The sequence below is a fragment of the Dipodomys spectabilis genome, unplaced genomic scaffold (assembly GCF_019054845.1).
Source record: "Dipodomys spectabilis isolate Male_0828 unplaced genomic scaffold, ASM1905484v1 ptg000034l, whole genome shotgun sequence".
In the NCBI taxonomy this organism is placed as follows: domain Eukaryota; kingdom Metazoa; phylum Chordata; class Mammalia; order Rodentia; family Heteromyidae; genus Dipodomys; species Dipodomys spectabilis.
The window spans coordinates 9,576,107-9,595,935 of NW_024870711.1; the positions used below are offsets into that span (position 1 = coordinate 9,576,107).

The 19,829-nt window shown below is 51.1% G+C and overlaps 1 protein-coding gene across 6 annotated transcripts in view; it reads right to left on the bottom strand.

Moving 5' to 3' along the window:
- The window catches only part of Prkag2 (protein kinase AMP-activated non-catalytic subunit gamma 2), a 213,147-nt gene that overhangs the window by 41,379 nt on the left and 151,939 nt on the right, over nt 1-19,829 (bottom strand). For 3 of the 6 annotated variants that reach the window (XM_042677170.1, XM_042677169.1, XM_042677171.1), the window contains one exon: nt 10,982-11,051. The exons of 2 other annotated variants lie outside the window; for them this stretch is intronic. In XM_042677170.1, coding sequence (XP_042533104.1) covers nt 10,982-11,051 — 70 coding nt within the window. Of the gene's footprint in view, nt 1-10,981; nt 11,129-19,829 lie in introns of those variants that run through there. One more of the 6 variants, XM_042677173.1, reaches the window with a different exon arrangement.

Sequence of the window (19,829 nt, forward strand, 5' to 3'; positions counted from 1 at the left end):
CCTGGGGCTTGAAGTCAGGGACTGGGCACTGTTCCTGAGCTTCTTTTGCTCAAGGCTAGCCCTCTACCACTTGAGACACAGTGCCACTTCTGGGTTTTTCTGTGTATGTGGTGCTGAGGAATTGAACCCAGGGCTTCATGCATGCTAGGCAAGCACTCTACCACTAAGCCACCTTCCCAGCCCTCCATTTGTTCTTGAACAGACTTGACAGAGGTTTATCTATACTATTGCCTTCTCTGAGGACTAAACTTCATTTTTTGCTGAGTACAACTACTTTTATGTTTGGTTTAATTGGCTTTTGTCATTTCAGCAGATTTCAGGAGGGAAGAGAGATGAATGAATATAGTTAGCAAGCCATTTGAGGGTGGCAGATCAACTCAAGACACTACTTACAAAAAGCATTCTGCATGGGTCTGGGAAGATAGCTCAGCGGTAGAGTACATGCCTTGCAAGCATGAGGCCCTGGGTTCGATTCCTCAGCACCACATAAACAGAAAAAGCCGGAAGTGGCGCAGTGGCTCCAGTGGTAGAGCACTAGCCTTGAGCTGAAGAGCTGAGGGACAGTGCCCAGACCCAGAGTTCAGGCCCCATGACCAGCCAAAAAATAAATAAATTAATTAATTAATTAAAAAAAAAAAAGCATTCTGCAAAGCTAGGTGCTGGTGGCTCACACCTGTAATCTTAGCTATTCAGGAGGCTGAGCTCTGAGGGTTTTGGTTTGAAGACAGCCTTGGCAGAAAAATCCGTAAAACTCTTCCTTGTCTCTAAACACCAAAAAAGCTGGAAGTGGAGCTGTGGCTCAAGTAGTAGAGCACTAGCCTTGAGCACAAAAGCACCTAGGATGGTGCCTAGGCCCTGAGTTCAAGCCTAGGGGTGGCACCAAAAAAAACAAAACATGCCTCTACAGTTTGACACCTAAGAAAAGCAACTGTAATGAGTTCAACATGACCACTCTCTAGGGCTTAAACAAAGCGCTGAATCTTCCTGCTGTGGGTTCTCTGCCGTCTCTTAATGTGGCATGCTGTTGTTCTTACATATGTGAAAGCACTTGAAGAATTACTATTTTAAATTCAAACATAGAGCCATGTGCCAGTGGCTCACGGGAGGCTGAGATCTGAGATCACAATTCAGAGCCAGCTCCGGCAGACAAATCCCAGAGACTCTTCTCTCCAATTAGCCAGCAAAAAGCTTGAAGTGGAGGTGTGGCTCAAATGGAAGAGTGCCAGCCTTGAGTGGAAAAACTAAGCATGAGGCTCTTGAGTTTGAGCTGTAATACAGTACGCATGCACACTTTGAGTTCAAGCCTCAGTACCAGCATGCACGTGCACACACACACTCACATACAAGCACACTCGCACGCACGCACACACCCACACGCGCGTGCGCGCGCGCGCGCACACCCACACACGCAGGACAGTCATTGCAATAGGGCACGGATGGTGACACCTTTAATGGCTCACATGCCTGAGAGGCAGCAAGCCAGTCTGCTCCCTTGGGAACTCGTCAAGGATTCCAAGTTCACAGGGAGACAAAGCAGCAGAAGTGCACAGAGACAGGACGTGGACCACAACTGTGGCACCTTCACTGTCACCTCAAGCAAATGAATCCTTCAGTGAGGGAGGAAACAAACACTTCACGAACAGCACACAGCACCTCCCGGACCAAAGGCCGGGGAGCTGCGCCTCCACGCTGAGTGTGGACTCTGGGTCTGCCTGTGGCTAACATCCGTGGGCGGTCCACTAATTCAGTTCAGTTCTGACCATCTACCTGGGGTGGCTTCAGGCTTCAAGTCTGTCCCCCACTCCTGACACCGCTGGAAGTCCAGGCCTCTGGGAATCCACAGTGACTGCTATAAACAGGGGTTCTCGTGACCCTCTTCCACAATTTGCTCGAGTGGCTCACAGAACCCAGGGAAGGGCTTAAGGATTTATCACCACAGATCCCTGGGCGGCAAGGAGTGGAGGCTCATGGAGCCAAGTGACCCAGTGGTTTTTGTTTTTTTTCTGGAAGCTTCATTACATATGTGTGACTGATTAAATCACTGACCACTGATGAACAACTGGACCTTCAGCCACTCTCCTCCTCAGAGACCTGGGGTAGGTCTAAAGTCTAAACCCTCGGCCTCTGACTTGGTGCTTCTGGCAAGTACCTGAACCCCAAGTTTCGTCGGGGCCACCAGCCAGCGGTCCTGAGCACACAGACTTTTGTCACGGTAGGAGTTGGGAGAGGAGCGCAGGTTTGTATCTCACAATAGGGCTGTTCTCTGGAGCCTGAATTTCTTCGTCTGTGAAGTGGGGGTAACATCATCCCTCCCGTAAAGGAATGGAGGCAGGCTCGAACACCACCCCGAAGCTGCCAGCTGGGGCGTGAGGAGATGCCCGCTGGCTGCCTGGGCGAGGGGAACGGCTGCGGCAGGAGGGAACACCAGTGGGGGCCCGGCTCAGAGAGCTGAGCTTAGTTATGTTCCTTATCCCTTCCAGGGCCTTTCTGGAAGGAAAGGACTGCGGCCTGCAGCCCCACAGGCACCAGAGCAATGCACGCTCCTGTTTGGTAGAAGTTAGATGCCAGTGGTATTTGCAAGTCACACAGGAAGAGTCCAAAGCCCAAAATCATTGCTCAAGGTCTGGGTGCTGTTAAACAGGAGAGGGACTCCGATCTGTGCTGGTAATTACATATGCGTTTAAAAGGGAGCCATACCACACGGACCCGCCTCCAAGCTACGACAGTCAAGGCTAAGGGGCTGCGGTGCTGTGTGTGTCTTGACATCATGATGACTGGTAAGGTTCTCAGCTTCAAAGAACACGTCACAGAATCTACTCAATGAGTGCGACTAGCTCACCTTCCTCATGCACCTTCCCAGAGGGGAACAGGAATCAGCCAGCACAACGCGTGGGACCTCCGTGCTGGGACACCCATTCTAATCCACAGAAAAGAGCTCAAAGCGGGGCAGAAGAAATCAGCTCATTACAGATTCAAAAGCGACTCCAATTCAGCCAGAAGGTTCCAGAATTAGCTCTTTTCTTTTACTCTCTGGGCTAAATGATGCTCCTTTCTCCTGAGGCTAGTCCAACAGAGCTTGCTGCCACAAAAGCAAGATCCTCAAGATGCTCTGCTCCCTGAGACCCAGGCTCAGGCTGCACACAGCATGCCCTACCTGCTCCAGCCACCTTCCTTCCAGTGGTCTGACCACCGGACATAGTAGGTCCTGTCACATGGCGGCGTGCAACTCCTCACCTCTGTGACCAGTGCCGTCTTCAGCTGCCCTTTCCTTGGTTCACCATTCATTTCCATATGCTTACACAGGGCCTGGCCAGGCCTAAATTTCCAGTCTCTCCCATCCTAGAGCTTGGTAATGGACTATAAAGAAACCCGTTTCTTCTTCTCAGCACTCACTGACTGGGAGGGATCCTATGATGGGAAGTAAAGTCCAGAAGAGCTTACTGTTGGAGGAGCAGGGGGCCAAGTGGACAGGAAGAACACCTAGGGGAAAGGAACAGCGCATGGCAAGTCCCGAGGGCCTGCAAGGAGCAAGTAGCTGGACAATGTGAAAGAAGGCCAGAAGATAATCCTAGTTATTCAGGAGGCAGAAATCAGGAGGATAGTGAGATGAGGCCAGCTGGGGGAGGGAGGGCAGGAGTTAATGAGACCTCATTTTAACCAATAGTTGGACATGGTGACACCACTTATCCCTACTTCTGCATAAGGCTGAGACTGGGCAGATCAAAGTTGGATGTCAATCCAGGCCCAAAAGTCTGTGATCCCTTATCTCAACAGTAAAATCAGGGTGTGGTGGTAAGCACCTGCCATCCCAGCTACATGGGAAGCATAAATCAGGGACTCTAGCCCAGGGTGGCCTAAGCAAAAAGTGAGGGAGGCCCTATCTCAGAAGCAAGCATAACACAAAGGGCTGAGAGTATAGATTAGATTAAGAGGTAGAACACCTACCTAGGAAGTATAAGGTCCTGACTTCAAATCCCAGTACTGCCAGAAAAACAAAGCAAGCCAGAAGAATTGGAGGGAAAATGCCTGGGGCAAGAGGCAGGGGCCCAAGGAGAAAGATATGGGCAGGGCAGGGGCAGGGAGGCAGCAGCAGGGCCACCAGAGACCCTGCTAAGCAATCTGGACCCTGGGCTTTAGGCAAAGGGAGACTGCAAAAAGGTTTGTAGACAAAAAGATGGCATGATCACTCCCATTTCTAATTTGGGCACTCAACACAGACTGGAGGGGCAGCAGGGGTCTGGAGAGACCAACTACTGTGATGGTTCAACAAAGATGGGGAACACAGGGTAAACACTTGTGAGCAGGTATGGGTGCGTGCCAGCGGATGAAGCATCATTCTTCTGACGTTGGTGGCGGGGTGCCAATTACTGATCTAGGCTGGCAGAGAGAGGAAAAGGCAGGGAGGGGGAGGAAACTAAAGCAGAGCACTGACAGCCCGAGCTGTAGAACAGAGGCCTGGCTAGGCAGGACTAAAGGCTTGGTTTAAGTGGTTGAGCACCCGCAGTGAGAGAAAGCAAACAAACCAAATGAGCAAGCCAAGCAAGCAAGAGGCCCTGAGTTCAAACAAACAAAAGAACGAGAAGGTGACCCGTGGGGGCTTGAAGGGAAGATTATTTCATCCTGGCTCTGAGCAGGTGGCACAGGTCAGGAACCACCTTTCCGCCGCCTTGGACGAGGTACATGGTGCGTGGCTTACAACCATGCCGCAAGATGGCAGCTATTATTATAATCATGGAGAAAATGAATATAAAAATCCTCCCACGTTTCCCAGCACATGTCAAATGCTTCGTACCTTTAACAGCTTTCCCTCTTTACGAGTTGCATTGGGTGACGCGGGGGCCTGGGACTCTGGTCAGCAAGCTGATGGGTCAGAATTGGGCCACGGGTGATGGGGCCAGAGGCCGTTTTCAACATGCCTGCTAAGAAGCAGGGAAGGCCTAGCATGGAGAAGCAAGCTCAGCGGGCCCAGAGTGACTGCCGTGTTTCTTGAGGACCAGCAGTGGTTCTTCTGGGTATGTGTCAAGCCTGGTGAGAAATCTCACTTTCAGAGACCCCAGCTCCTTCCTCTTCATCAGCCAGGCCTTTCCTTTCCAGCTTTCTCTGTCAGGTACTAAAACATTCTCCTGTTAGTCTCTGCTCTGTGTTGCTTCAACAAGATCTCTGGTACTAGGTAATAGTTAAAGAAAAGAGGTTTCTGTGGCTCATGATTCCAAAGGCTAGACATTGCGCACAGCCTGATGCCCAGGCTGAGAGCAATACTCTTGACTGCGCCACGACACGGCAGAGCAGAACATGGGGGGTGGGGTGGGGAAGGATGGGGTGTCATGGAGATGCCAGAGGAAGGTGGGAAAAGGCCAGACTCTCAACAGCTGGCTCTAGAGAGAACTAATCCCCTCCCATTAAACTATGTCCACAAAAGACCTAATCATATTGCACCAGGCCCCATGCCTTAAACACCCACTGCCTCTCTACACCCCTACACTGGCAACAGAGATTCCAACACTGGGGCCTGGGTTCCTGGGCATTTTTTTTTTTGTCGGTCATGGGGCTTAAACTCTGGGCCTGGGCGCTGTCCCTCAGCTCTTCAGCTCAAGGCTAGCGCACTCTACCACTTGAGCCACAGCACCACCTGTGGCTTTTTCTGCTTATGTGATGCTGAGGAATTGAACCCAGGGCCTTATGCATGCTAGGCAAGCACTCTACCACTGAGCCACCTTCACAGCACTCCTGAGCATTTTTTGCACAAGGTTGGCATTCTACCACTTGAGCCATCACTCTGGGTCTGGCCTTTTGCTGGTTAATTGGAGACAAAAGCCTCAAAGACTTCCTTGCCTGGGGTGGCTTTGAACTGCAATCCTCAGATCTGTCTCTTGAGTAGCTGGGATAAAAAGCATGAGCCAAGTCGGGTGCCAGTGGCTCACAGCTGTAATCCTAGCTCCCAGAAGGCTGAAATCAGAGGTTCACGGTTCAAATCCAGCCTGGCCAGGAAAGTCCGTGAAACGCTTATCTCCAATAAACCACCGTTATCTCCATAAAGTGGCGCTGTGGCTCAAGTGGTAGAGTGCTCGCCTTGAGCTGAAGAGCTGAGGGACAGTGTCCAGGCCCAGAGTTCAAGCCCCACAACCGACAAAAACAAAAACAAAAGTCTCATGGGCTTTCCTGCTTGAGCTGGCTTTGAACTGCGATCCTCAGATCTCAGCATCCTGAGTAGCTAGGATTACAGCGGTGAGGCACCAGTGCCCAGCTGACAGGACAAATTTAACTACTGCTATTTCATACAACTGTGAGTTGTACTGGAGTCAAGATTCACTAGGTCCAAAACACTTGCCAAAACAAGAGCACACAGACTCAGTGGCGGAGGCAGAGCTTGTGAGGCAACTGCATTACCAACAGGACCAGGCAGACCCTGTTGCCACCTCAAAGCTGTCACTGCAACCTCTACCACCAGAGGTCAGCACTCAGGGGTCAGCACCCCTGCGTAGCTCTGCAGCCAGGTGATGCCACTCCTCCCTCAAAAGGCCTTTCAAAAAGCCAACTTTCTTCTCTTCCCTACTAGCCTTTCAGACAGCTTTCCTCTCTACTTGTTCCACTCTCATGAACAGTACTACCACAGCTCCACTGTGTCTGTTCGTGTTCTGTGGTCCTTCGGAGCACCACAAACCTCCTGGATGTCTTGGAAGCTATGGCCGCCTTCGCTCACTTTAGACCCTCCCTTACCACCACCACCCACCTCCAGCCCGGGGGTGGGGGGCAGAACAAGAGGATCAGCAGAAAACAGTTTTCCTTTGCTTGCTCCTTTTGAGTGTCTGTGATGTGCTTTGGGGTTCTATTTTCAAGCTCAAATGGGAAGCAAGAGATCACCAGGTGCCAGCCTCTGGCTCTGCAGAGAAAACCGGGCTAGAACAGCAAGAAGCGAAGCCCCGAGACCTGGTCCCTTTTCAGGAGAGTGCGGCGCAGTTACACACCTGGCCTGAGGCTGGAGACGCTGGGCTAAAAAGTAATGCGTTCCTCCCGTATAAGGTGGCCTCATCCCCATTTATGATGACCGTGAACGCAGCTGGCTGAGCTTCCTGTAGCCACGGTGAGTGGACATGAGGTCTGGAAAATGCTTCGCAGAACAGCAGTGAGGATGACGCAGGGAATGGGGTACAGTGGTGCAGGTGACAGCAGTGGGGAGGCTGATGGCAAGAAGCAGGTGCCTGTAGCCCACACCAATAAAATCCTGACCTCATGGAAGGCTGGGATTGGGAGGATTGCAATCCAAGGATAGCCTGAGAGAAGTACATGACACCCTCTTTTCAAAAGAGCACTCTGTGTGTGTGTGAGTGCGCGCGCGCGTGAGAGAGAGAAAGAGAGCGCGCACGAGAGAGAGCGCAAGCGCACACATGCTTATCATCCTAACCACAACGGGAAGCCTAAATAGGCAGGGCCTGGCTAGCAAGCATGAGGCCCTGAGTTCAAACTCAGCCACCAAAAACAGAAGCCAGAGAAACCATCACCATGAACCAAATCCAGCTGTGGCTCCTTCAACAGTTGGGATGGCAGAAGGAAAGCCAGGAGTGGGTGTGTGAGTCCTAAACAAGGCTGAAGAACGGCTGGACACGGCCAAGCTCTAGCAGGCTCGGTCATCAGGAATGAAACAGGCGGATTGGGTGCTTGCACAACACTTAGTGCTTGGTTCAGGGAATAAAAGCAAGTTTGAGAAGGTTAATACCGATAACCACAAACGGAAACGATGGGACTGGGCCCATAACTTAAAACTTTAAAAAGCAAATGCATTAAGTGACCGCTATGGGTCATTTTCTATACAGTGGGCTATTTAATGTTCTCTTCATTATAAAGTAGCTACAGGCAGTGCCACTGAACACCTACTACCACAGCTCAACAGTGGGCAGCGGAAGAAGAGACCAACGGAGACCAACGGAATAGACTTGCAGGTGTTTACAAAATGGCCTCAGGTTGCACCTGAAGCCATAATGAGATTGGTAGGGTGCAGACACAGTGAGGGATGCAGGGAGCAGGGGTCTAGTCCTCTGTCTGACTGCGCACTTGAACTGTTCTGTGAATAAAAGTCTTGTTGGGGCACAGTCACATCCACTGTGCTTAGCCTCTAGCCGATATCTGGTTTCTTGCTGCAAAGTCTAGCTCAGTAGTTATGACAGGCCGACACCCTATCACCCACAAGTCTCAAATATTTACTACTGGCCCCTTTGCTGAGTTTGCCAAACTGTGACCCGAAGCCTTGGTCTTCAAAGAAAAGCTGGAGATCCAGCAGTAGCATGGAGTTTGGCAGCAATGTAGTCCCATTCTAGATCTACAGAATTGGGCTCAGACTCTTAAAAAATGCTCTGTAAGGGCTGGGAAAGGGGCAGAGTGCTTGACTTGCATGTATGAGGCCCTGGGTTCAATTCCTCAACACCACATAAGCAGAAAAAGTCAGACGTGGCGCTGTGGCTCAAATGGCAGAGTGCTAGCCTTGAGCTGAAGAGCTCAGGGATGGTGCCCAGGCTCAGAGTTCAGGCCCCATGACCCACACACATACACACACAAAAAGTCTGTAAGCCAGGTGCTCATGCCTGTAATCCTTGCTACTCAGAAGGCTGAGGTCTGAGGATGGAAGGTCAAAGCCAGCCCAGCAAGGAAAGTAAGTCCGTAAGACTCTTATTTCCAATTAATCAGCAAAAATCCGGAAGTGGAGCTTTGTATGGCTCAAGTGCAGGCTTCTAGCAGAAAGCGCTAAGTGGCAGCTGAGGCCTTAAGTTCCAGTGCCAGGACCAGCACACACAAAGGAAGGTGAAAACTGAGGGTCTGCTTAGTAGCCACCAAAAAGGCAAGCTGCTAGCACATTAGCTGGGGAGACATTTAAAGGTGTAATGTCTTACTGTTAGGATCAATTCCCACCACCCCTCAAGCAAATGCATGATTCTGCTTGATATTCAGTTTTTCTAAAAAAATGTTTTTAGATGATTTAGCAGTTTGAAGTTCCAAAGAAACAATGAAGTGTTTTTTGGACTACCACGCCAACACCACTGCTCTTCCAGCCTGGCTCACAGCTTCCAAGGCATGGTTTAACATCGGCCTCCTGAAAAACCTCGCGATGTTTGACAGGGTTATTTGTGGGATTCGGCATGCTTTTAAGCAACGACAGCTTTTAAGCAACGACAGCAATACAGATAAAAATAGATGGGTGAAAAGACATTCCCTTTCTTAGATGTTTCGATTGAATACATTCATTACACAGACAGGAACAATGCGGGGGGGGGGGGGGGGGGGGGCTGTGTCTACTTTGAGAAATGCTAATTAAATAAATAAATCTCAGTGCGGGTTGGGGGGGGGGAGGAGCCACCAAACCAACACTGAGAAGAATCTCTGTGTTATGATTAATACCAGCCTCAAGAAGTCCGTGCATTTGCACAGGGCTAATGACACTTAAATACAAATAATATTTACAAAGTGCTTACTATGTGTTTACCCTATACTGAGTACAAGGTTACAGATGGACGCATTTACTCTTTCCAACAGCCTGATATTAGCTCTGTCTTCTAACTATGGCAAAGACAGGGTAAAGTCACTTGTCCAAGATCAGATAGTCAACGAAAATGTGGAAGTAAAATCTGAATCTGAACTTGGGTCCTTTTTAAATTTCTGTGGGGGGGGGCCCATGTGTGCCCCAATACTGGGGGGCAAGAACTCTGGGACTCACATTCTTGCTTAGCTCTTCCACTCAAGGCTGGTGCTCTACCATTTGAGCCACACAATCTCATTTCTGGCTTTTTGCTGGTTAATTGGAGATAATGAGGCTCTCCCCAACTTTTCTGAATGGGCTGGCTTTCAATGAAGATTCTCAGATCTCAATCTCCTGAGTAGATAGGCTTACAAGCAAGCATGAGCCATCTTTGCCTGGCTTTGAGCCTTAAACATCCTACGGCTCTTCTGTAAGTGATTGCTGGCCAGTCTCCTGGCTTCACCCTAATCTGTGATTTAGCCATTCAAAGTCTGAATAGAAAGAGCATCCCCGAACACACGGAGGACCAGGGCCAAGACATGCCATGCCCTGCAGTATCCTTCCTGGGAAGCGCTCTGATGAAATCACTGGCTTAACTTGCAGGAGGATGAAATGTAAATTAAGCCCTGCAGATTCTGAAATGAATCATTTGTTAATAAATACAGAGGACCTCGAATGGCAATTTCTATGGATGCGTTACCTTCCAGCCAACACGTGTGGGACACAGCAGAGCATTTACAAGACCACGGGAACAGGCCTGAAGGGGAGGAAGGGCTGGCCGGGCAAGGCTGATTTAAGTAATCGCGGGAATCACAGGGAACAGGGGGCACGAAGTTGGCACGAGGCCCCTCCCATCTCAGGCGCGTTATCCACGCCATCGACCCGCTTGGGAAAGCAGGGAGAGACGTGAGTCGCTGGGGGGGTGGCACACCCGACGGCAGGAAGGCCTTTGAAAGGCTCCAGTTGTCACGCATCTTACATAAAGTTCGCGCTCCACTTGGAGCTGGCTCGCCGGGTTCCATCTTAAATAGGCATGCTGGCCGAGCTCGCTCCTGCCTCGCACGCCGGCCTCCAAGCACGACCCGGTTATTATCTACCTGTGAGGAGGCTCGGCAGAAAATGGGGCAGAAGAAGGGCCGAGTGCGGAGCGCGCGGCGGCGCTGACAGGGCTCCGGGGCCGCCGGGGGCTGAACTTTCCCCAGTACCGGGGACACACCCTGCCGGGCACGTCCCGCGGCGCGGACCCGCGGGCCTCGCGGCGGGCGCCGGGGTCCCGGTGCGGGCGCCGCGCCGGCGCCCAGGCGGGGCTGCAGGACAGCCCGCTCCGCCGAGTCCGGGTGCGGAGGACAAAAGGGCCGCCCGCCCCGGCGCACGCCGGCGGCCGCTGCCCGGCCCGAGCCGCGGCCCCGCCGCCCGCCGCCCGCGGCGGGGTCCGAGCGGGGTCCGGGCGGGATGCGGCGGCGGGCGCGCACTCACCTTCCTCGTCGAACTCCAGCTTCTCCAGCATGCCGGCTTCCGCGGGTCCCGGGGCCGCCGCCAGCGCCGCCTGAGGGGGAGGAGGACAGGGATCAGCATGGGCCGCGCCGCTCGTCCCCGGCTCGGCGGGCTCGCGGCCGGCCGGGCGCTCGGGCCTCGCTCCGCGGGCGCGGGCGGGGAGGAGGGGCCTGCGGCGGGCGGCGGGCGGGGAGCGGCGGGCGGCGGGCGGCGGCGGCAGCGGCGGGAGGGACGCAGGCGGGGTGAGGAAAGGAGACGCCCGGGGCGGGGCTGAGGGGGGCAGAGTCAACACGGGCGGGGAAGAGGAAGGAGACGCCCGGGGCGGGGCTGAACGGAGGGGCGGAGTCAACACGAGCGGGGGGCGGAGTCAACACGAGCGGGGTGGAGGAAGGAGAGACGCCCGGGGCGGGGCTGAGCAGGAAGGGGCGGGGCCAACATGGGCGGGAGGGGGAGGAGAGGCGCCCGGGGCGGGGCTGACTAGGGAGGGGTCAGGCGAAGAGGGAGTCGCCCTCCACGCGGCTCCGTCGCCGCTGGTGGGCCCGCCAGTGGCACGCTCCGCTCATCCCCCTGCGCCTTTGGTACAGCCCGGGAGGAAGCGTGGGAAGGGGAGCCCCGCGCCGGCGTGCGCCCCAGCCCCGGGCCGCGTGCACGGTCAGACGCCCCTCACGGTGGCGCCCGGCCTCCCTCCACGCACGCCCCCCACGCACGCACGCACCGACGTACGTACGCCCCTGGCGTCCGCGGCCCCAGGGCGGGCAGGGCCGACCTGCGCAGGTGTGGGCTCGGCACGCCCGGGGAGGGGGCAGTGATGGCCGGGAGCGGGGGAGGGGGGGTGAAGCCCGGGCCCCGGCCTCCCGCACCCCGCACCCGCGCGGCTGGGGCGTCCCGTCAGGCTTCCCTTCTTCCTCCCTTGGGTTTCGGGTTCCGCGGCCTGGCCGGGCCGCCGGGGTGGGGAGCTGCGCCGAGCAGCCGGCCGGGCCCTCCCCTCGCTCCGGGCCCCGCGCTGTCTTCTCCGGGGCGCTGCCGCCAGAAGCTGACACCGCCCACGTCTGGCCCCGGCGACGGCTGTCACCCCGAGCTGGGGATCCGCGCCGCGCCCGTGGCCAACCGAGGCCGGCACGCGGCGAGGCTCGGCGGGCGCGCGGCGGCCCACGCCGCCCCCACGCGGCCCAGCTCGCAGACCGGCTCCCTCTCCGGCCCTGGTCCCGAGCAGGAAGCACCGACGACACCCTGTCCGCTGTAACTGCTGCGACGTGGGGCCAACCCCCACGTAAGCCCCCCTCCCCTAATAAAGATGGGGTGAGTGGGGATCAAAAGACGGAACTGATTTGGTAAGGTGTTTTTCTGGTAAAAACCTGCAGCCGTGTCTGCTTCCCAGTGAAAGAATGAATACCTGTAAGTTGAGGAGCAAGGCCAGGTGGCCAAGGCTCATGAAACCAACCAAGGGCCCAAAGTCCTAGCCACTGCCAGAGACCAGAGAAGGGAATTAAAGGAAAGGAAGAAAGGAAGCCCTGCAAAAGAGATGGCTGTGCGTGTAGGAAATCGACAAAAACCCAAACCAACCGAAGCAACCAGAACTAGGAAGACCGGCGAGGTCATAGCATAGAAAGAAAAGATACCCAAATCAACTGCACTTCTGCATCCTAACGGTAAAGAAGTAGAAGCAGAGAAACGGTATGGTTTATAATCTCTGCAACAAAAATGAATGTTCTGGAGTAAATGGAAGAAACCTACAACAGGATCAAGGCACAAAATGTGGACAAAATGAACGGGAGAAGCACCCACTTTCATGAACTGGAAGGCCCAACGTGAGTCTACTTGCCCCCCAGGTACATCTTTTGGTTTAATACAATTCCCATCAAAACAAAGAAACACCTTTGTCAGTCACGCCTGTAATACTGCTACTCAGGAGGCTGAGATCTGAGGATCCTAGCTCAAAGCCAGCCATACTAGACTCATTCCCAATTAACCTCCAAAGGGGCTGGGAAGGTGGCTCAGTGGTAGAGCGCTTGCCTTGCATGCCTGAGTCCCTGGGTTCGATTCCTCAGCACCACATAAGCAAAAAAGAAAAAAGCAGGAAGTGACTCTGTGGCTCAAGTGGTAAAGCACTAGCCTTGAGCTGAAGAGCTGAGGGACAGAGCCCAGGCCCAGAGTTCAGGCCCCACGACCGGACCCTCCCCCCCCCCCCCAAAAAAAAAAAACAAAAAAAAAAAAACAATTAACCTCCAAACATCGGGGAGTGAAGCTGTGGGTCAAGTTATAGAGCGCTGGCCTTGAGCAAAAATTTGAGGGACGGCGCCCAGGCCCTGAATTCAAACCCCAGGATAGACAAGCTTATTCTGAAAGTTATACAGAAGAGTACAAGTTCTAGAATACCTAAGATAATCCTGAAAATTCAGAGCAAAGTAAGAACACCTCTATTCAATGACAGCTGTAGTAAATGATAGCATTATCCCTACCTCTGGACCTCAGCTCCACCCAGACCTGAGCTTATCCCTGCCCTAGAGTTCCCTCCACGTAGCTGGCTGCTCCCATTCTCCACCCAGACCTACCTGCCCACGGACCTGGACCTTGCCACTAGCCCGAGTTACCTACCTGGATAGGGGCAGATGTCATATTGCTCCTCTCCTGGGGGAAACATGGCTGCTCTAATAAACCTTATAATAATCTTTCTCTTGTGCCTGCCTGCCTCTGCGTGATCCCCTGGGATGGTAGACGGATTCTAACAGCAATTATTCAATTATTCAATTATTGCTGTGGTAATCAAGACGGTAATGTTGGCAGAGGCATAGATGAAATGATCAATACAGAACCCCAAATAGGCTTAAACGTGTTGTTTGGGAAAGGCAACTATATGGGACAAATTGGATATCCACAGGCAAGAAAGCAAACATCAGTTTGAGCTCAAGTCTTAGACAAAAGTTAGCTGAAATTGGATCAGAATTAAAAATGTAAAATGGTTAAAAAAAAAAAAAAACCTTCAGAGGAAAAAAATAGGGGGGGAAATCAATTTCTGAGACTTAGGACAAGGTGTGAGACCTGATGCCAAAACCACTGCCATTAGAGAGAAAAAAAACCCTGCATTTCATTAAAATGAACTTTTGGGTTGAGGTGGTAGCACATACTTGTAATCCAAGCTGCACTGGAGATGAAGGGAAGAGGATTTCAGTCTGAAACCCTTCAAGCAAGGTAAGGAGACCCTATCTAAAGATAAGGGAAGCAAAAAAAAGGGTATGGCTCCAGTTGTTCACCTTTCATGGCCGTCAGGATAAATAAAAGGTGCCAGTGAAGATGGAGAAAAACATTGCAGGTGTGAATAAAATTGAAACCTGTGCTCCCGAAAAACAGTTGGGGAAATTAAACTAGTTTTTTATAAGAAATAAAAATGTGGGCTGGGAAGGTGGCTCAGTGGTAGAGCGCTTGCCTTGCATGCATGAGGCCCTGGGTTCAATTCCTCAGCACGACATAAACAGAAAAAAAGCTGGAAGTGGCACTGTGGCTCAAGTGGTATGGTACTAGCTTTGAGCTGAAGAGCTGAGGGACAGCACCCAGGCCCAGAGTTCAGCCTCCAAGACCGACAAACAAAAGGGCCACACCCCAAAGGTCACATGCTATAGACGTCCATTTACATTAAGCTCTGAAGAGCTCCAGGGTTCAAGCCCCTTGACTGACCAAAAAAAAAAAGATGCATTACATTTCATGCATGCAATTAAATCATGTTCTCTTGGCTGGGAAGGGGGGTACATTGAACCTTTCAAGCAGGAGAGAGACCCCTGCTGGCTGGGAATGTGGCTTAGTGGTAGATTGCTTGCCTAGCATGCATGAAGCATTGGGTTCAATTCCTCAGTACTACATACACAGAAAAAGCCATAAGTGGTGCTGTGGCTCAAGTGGGAGAGTGCTAGCCTTGAGCAAAAGCAGCTTAGGGACAGTTCCCAGACTGAGTTCAAGCCCCCGGACTGGCAAAAACAAAACAAAAAACAACAACAAATGAAATGCTTAGTGATGACAGAGGCAGAGGTCAGGGGTAGACAGAGGCTCTTCTGGCAATAAAGGGAAGCATGAGGGGCCCAATGTTACCCAACTGTTCTGTACCTTCTCTGTACCTGTGTCCCTCTGCTGCTTGAGAGGGTCACTGTACCCCCCTTCCCAGCCAAGAGAAAATGATTTAATTGCATGCATGAAATGTAATGCATCTTTTTGTCGGTCAAGGGGCTTGAACCCTGGAGCTCTTCAGCTCAAGGTGAGAGTGCTCTACCACTTGAGCTACAGTGCCAGTTTTCTGGTGGTTAACTTTCCTGCCTGTGCAAGCTCTGAACCGAGTTCCTCAGATCCCAGCCTCCTGAGTAGCTAGGATTACAGGCGTGAGCCACCAATACTGGGCTACATACAATGCATCTTCTTGAAGTTCATGGTTCAATGGTTTTCAATATGTTCTGAGTTGTAAAAGTTTACAACATTTTTATTATCCCAAAGGAGAACCTCATACCCAATTATCAGTTACTTCCCAATACTTGCTCACCCCACCCCCAGGCAAACACTAACCTACTTTCCGTCTCTACCAGTTTTCTGATTCTGCACGTGTCATAAGCACGAAATCATATAATATGCGGTCTTCTGACTGGCTTTAAAAAACATCTTAAGGCTTATCTATGTCTTTCCACTGCTGAGAATATTCCACTGTGGTGATCTACCAGGTTTTCTTCATCTATCCATCAATGGATGGGCATTTAGGCAGTTTCCACCTGGTTTTTTGCCATTATGAATATTCATACAGAAATGTCTAGGTGTCTAGGACGGATTAGAAAGAAGTTCCTGCAGCCATACCGACCGTGGTTGTACAGGACGCTGAAGTGGAAGGGTTTTGAAGTCATATGAAGAGAAAACTGAATTACTGCCTAGGTTTCACTTAGCAAGAAGATATTTACGTTTTCTTCCTTAAAGGTCGGGCACCTGTGGCTCATACCTGTAGTCCTAGCTACTCAGGAGCCTGAGATCTGAGGCTCACGGTTCAAAGCCAGTCGGGGCAGGAAAGCCTGTGAGACTCTCCAATTAACTACCAGAAAACTGGAAGTGGCACTATAGTTCAAGTGGTAGAGCTGAAGAGCTCAGGGACAGTGCCCAGGCGGAGTTCAAGCCCAGGACTGCCAAGAAAAAAAAAAAAAAAGGCCGGCCTAGAACACTAGCAGACAGATCTATAACAGACTTGTCAATTTCGGGAACTTTTTAGGCACATATAATATGTTCAAGGTCCAAGGAGAGACACACAGGCACAAATGATTTAAAGTTGGTGGTCATCCGCTGACCTTTTATGGAGATGTTTGCTTAAAGAACCCCTGGCTTGTGCCAGACTTAATTTTAGCTGCTCCAGGAGGGCCGGAGGTGGGGGGAAGGGGGAAGCCAGCAGCAGAAAGGGCTCAGGCAACGTCCCCGGCCAGGAGAGGGGCTTGTGTTCATGACACAGAGTCATCCCTCACCTCTTCCATCTGCACCAGTCCTGCCCGCAGCAGCAGCAGCAGCAAGCAACCCCGTGGTGCCATTTCTCCCAAAAAAAACCAGGGAGTAGGACATGGTCTCATTATGGCTGAGGTGCTGGTTTTCTTAGCCGGGACTGGGGCGTCTTCCTGCTGCATGCAGCCGATCTGGGGCTGCCAGGCTTCAGTATGGTGGAAGGACATGCTCTGAATCACACTATTGGAAGGAGTGGGGAAAAAAAAGCTAAATTATTAAGGTTTAGTGTGCATAATTGTGCCTAGGTGCTGCAAAAATACAGTATTTTGAATGAAAACTTCATCTGAATGCTTCATCAGTAAACAACTGCCCCAAAAACATTCCCTAATGCACCGAGGTTGGATGGGAGTTTACTCTGCCTTTGAAAAAAAACCCTTCAATAGCTACTGCAAGAAATAATTCAACTTTAAATACCAGATAAAGAGCTTGTGAATAATTTAGTATCAAGAAGCAAAGTCGCTCCATGTCATCTGCTGCTGCTGTCACTGAGTTTCATCCTGTTCTGCCAGGGAAGTCTCCAGTGCCCAGTGACTGGGCAAGAGCTTCCAGAACATTCTATATTCACTTCCTGCCATCTGCTCCAGATGGCTGGGGTACCCCTGTGTGCCCGTCTCACCTCTGAGCTCCATACTGCTTCCTGATCATCTCCATTCTCCTGTCTGAAACTGTCCCTGTGTTTTCTCTGTCATTTTAGGGTTTTTTCTGTGTTGGTTCTTATCTCTACCCACCATGGTGCCTCATCAGGCTTCCAGACTGGGACCCTAAACTAAAACCCTGTGCAGGTTTTGGGGGGCATCCCTGGAGGTTGCAGTGCCTTGCCCAATGGAGGCTTTAGGATGAGCTGGCTTCTCCCCCAGCTCCCTCTCACTTGGCTCGTTCCTACCCCACCCTCTCTAGGAAGCCTCTTGTGATTTCTCTCTTGCTTCCCTCCTCCCTTCCCTCCTCCCCAACTTGTCTGGCTAATTGCTTCTCTTATTTTTTTTTTAAATCTTATTTTCTTTCCTTCCTTCCTGCTTTCCTTCTTTCTTTCTTTCTGTCGGTTGTGTGGTTTGAACTCTGGGCCTAAGTGCTGTCCCTTAGCTCTTCAGCACAAGGCTAGCACTCTACCACTTGAGCCACAGCGCCACTTCCGTTTTCTGAGTGGTTTATTGGAGGTAAGAGTCTCACAGACGTTCCTGCCTGACTGGCTTTGAACTGTGATCCTCAGATCTCAGCCGCCTGAGTAGCTAGGATGACAGGCGTGAGCCACTGGTGTCCATCTAATTGCTTCTCTTAATGCATGCATTTCTCTGTGGCATGAATGAGGCACACTGGGCTGGCATTTAGGACTCTTCTGTTGTCTCTAAATCTAATGAGGGCTACCTGGTGGTTCACGCCTGTAATCCTAGCTATTCAAAAGCAGAGATCTGAGGATCAAGGTTCACAGCCAGCCTGGGAAGGAAAATCTGTGAGACTTTTTTTTTTTTTTTTTTTGCCAGTCCTGGGCTTGAACTCTGGGGCTGGGCACTGTCCTTGAACTTCTTTTGCTCAAGGCTAGCACTCTACCACTTGAGCTACAGCGCCACGTCTGGCCTTTTCTGTACACGAGGTACTGAGGAATCAAACCCAGGGTCTCAAGCATGCTAAGCAAGCACTCTACCACTAAGTCACCTTCCCAGTCCCTCTATGAGACTCTTATCTCCAGTAAACCACCAGAGAACTAGAACTAATGAAGAATTACGGGATTAGTTATCCAGAGAACTAGAATTGGGAGAGTGTGAACTTTGAGGGGAAAAGCTAAGCAAGAGTACAAGTTACAGTTAAGTTACAGTGCTGGTGCATGCATGCGAGAGCGCACACGCGCACACACACACACACACACACACACACACACACACACACACACACAAACAACAGTCTGAATCGTTCCTTGAAGGGCAAGAATGACTCCTCCTCTTGGTATGGCCTGAATCTGCCACACAATAGGCATTCAAAATATTTGAGCAAATTGTTCATTATTAGTAAATCAATAAAAGCTCTGTGCGTAAACAGTTGATGTGGAACTGGGAAGTGGGTTGAGAGGTTATTACATTCGGTTTACTCATGCTTCCCTTGGCCCTCTTCCTATGTAGACATGACTGTCATCCCTTTCCCTGGAGTGCTGGAATTGACGTTTTGAAGGGAAAAGTGACTGTTCTGAGGAACAATGCACAGCATTTTTGTTTTACGGATTCTCACTGTGGGTGGGAGGCCGCGGAGGCCACCACACCTGGCTGGCTGGTGGCCGAGCTTTCTGCCACCACCACCCAACAGTTGTGGTTTCTATTTTCTTTCTTCTTCTTCTTCTTTTTTTTTGGTGCCAGTACTGGGACTTGAACCCAGGGCCTCCCACCCTTGTTTGGCTTTTGTGCTCCAGGCAGGTGCCACTTCTGGCTTTGTAGCTAAGAGTCTCATAAACTTTCCTGCCTGGGCTGGCTTTGAACCATGATCTTCAGGACTCAGCCTCCTGAGTAGCTGGGATTATAGGCATGAGACACCTGCACCCTGTCAGTTTTAATTTCTCTAAAGAGAAAACAACTGTATTTTAAAAGGAGTGCAGAAAATGGAACCCAAAAAATATACTCCCACCAGCATTAATTCTTCTCATTGATTTTAATCAGTGTATTTAGGGAAAAGGATTTAGTTTATTTTGCTCCTTTTCCAAATAACTTCAAATTGCTCAAAAATAAAGCCAATTTCTCCCTAAAATGAATTCATGACTTCCTATAAGGACTATTTCTTTTGAAGTATGTTCAGAGAGTGACACCCAATTTCTACTGTGTTATTGAAAACATATTTCCAATGAAGGTAATTAATTCGAAGACTGGAGAAAACCAGGCAGCAGGCCTGACCCCACAGAGAGTCAGCCTGGTGGGTCTGACATGAGTGTGTCCCTTTATCTTTCTGAAGTAGGCCTACATTTGTGCTAGGCTCAAGTGGTAGAGCATTAGCCTTGAGTGGAAAAAGCCAAGTGAGTGTATGTGGTCTTGAGTTCAAGCCCCAGTACTAGTATATGAACACAGGCACATGTGTGCAAACACACACACACACACATACACACACACACAGTGTGAAATACAGAGAGATACAGAACCTCCTAATTACCTGCAGACAATGATCTAGGTCAATTCAGAATTTAATGGAGTAAGACTGGATCAGAAGGAAACAAAAGATGGTAGATGGTACCACCCACATTGGATTGCACAAGCTACATCACATGATTCTCTTAACTAGTGATGGCATTTAGTGACAGAGCAGTCAGGAGTAACCACACTAACTGCTCATGGTACAGTTGGAATGA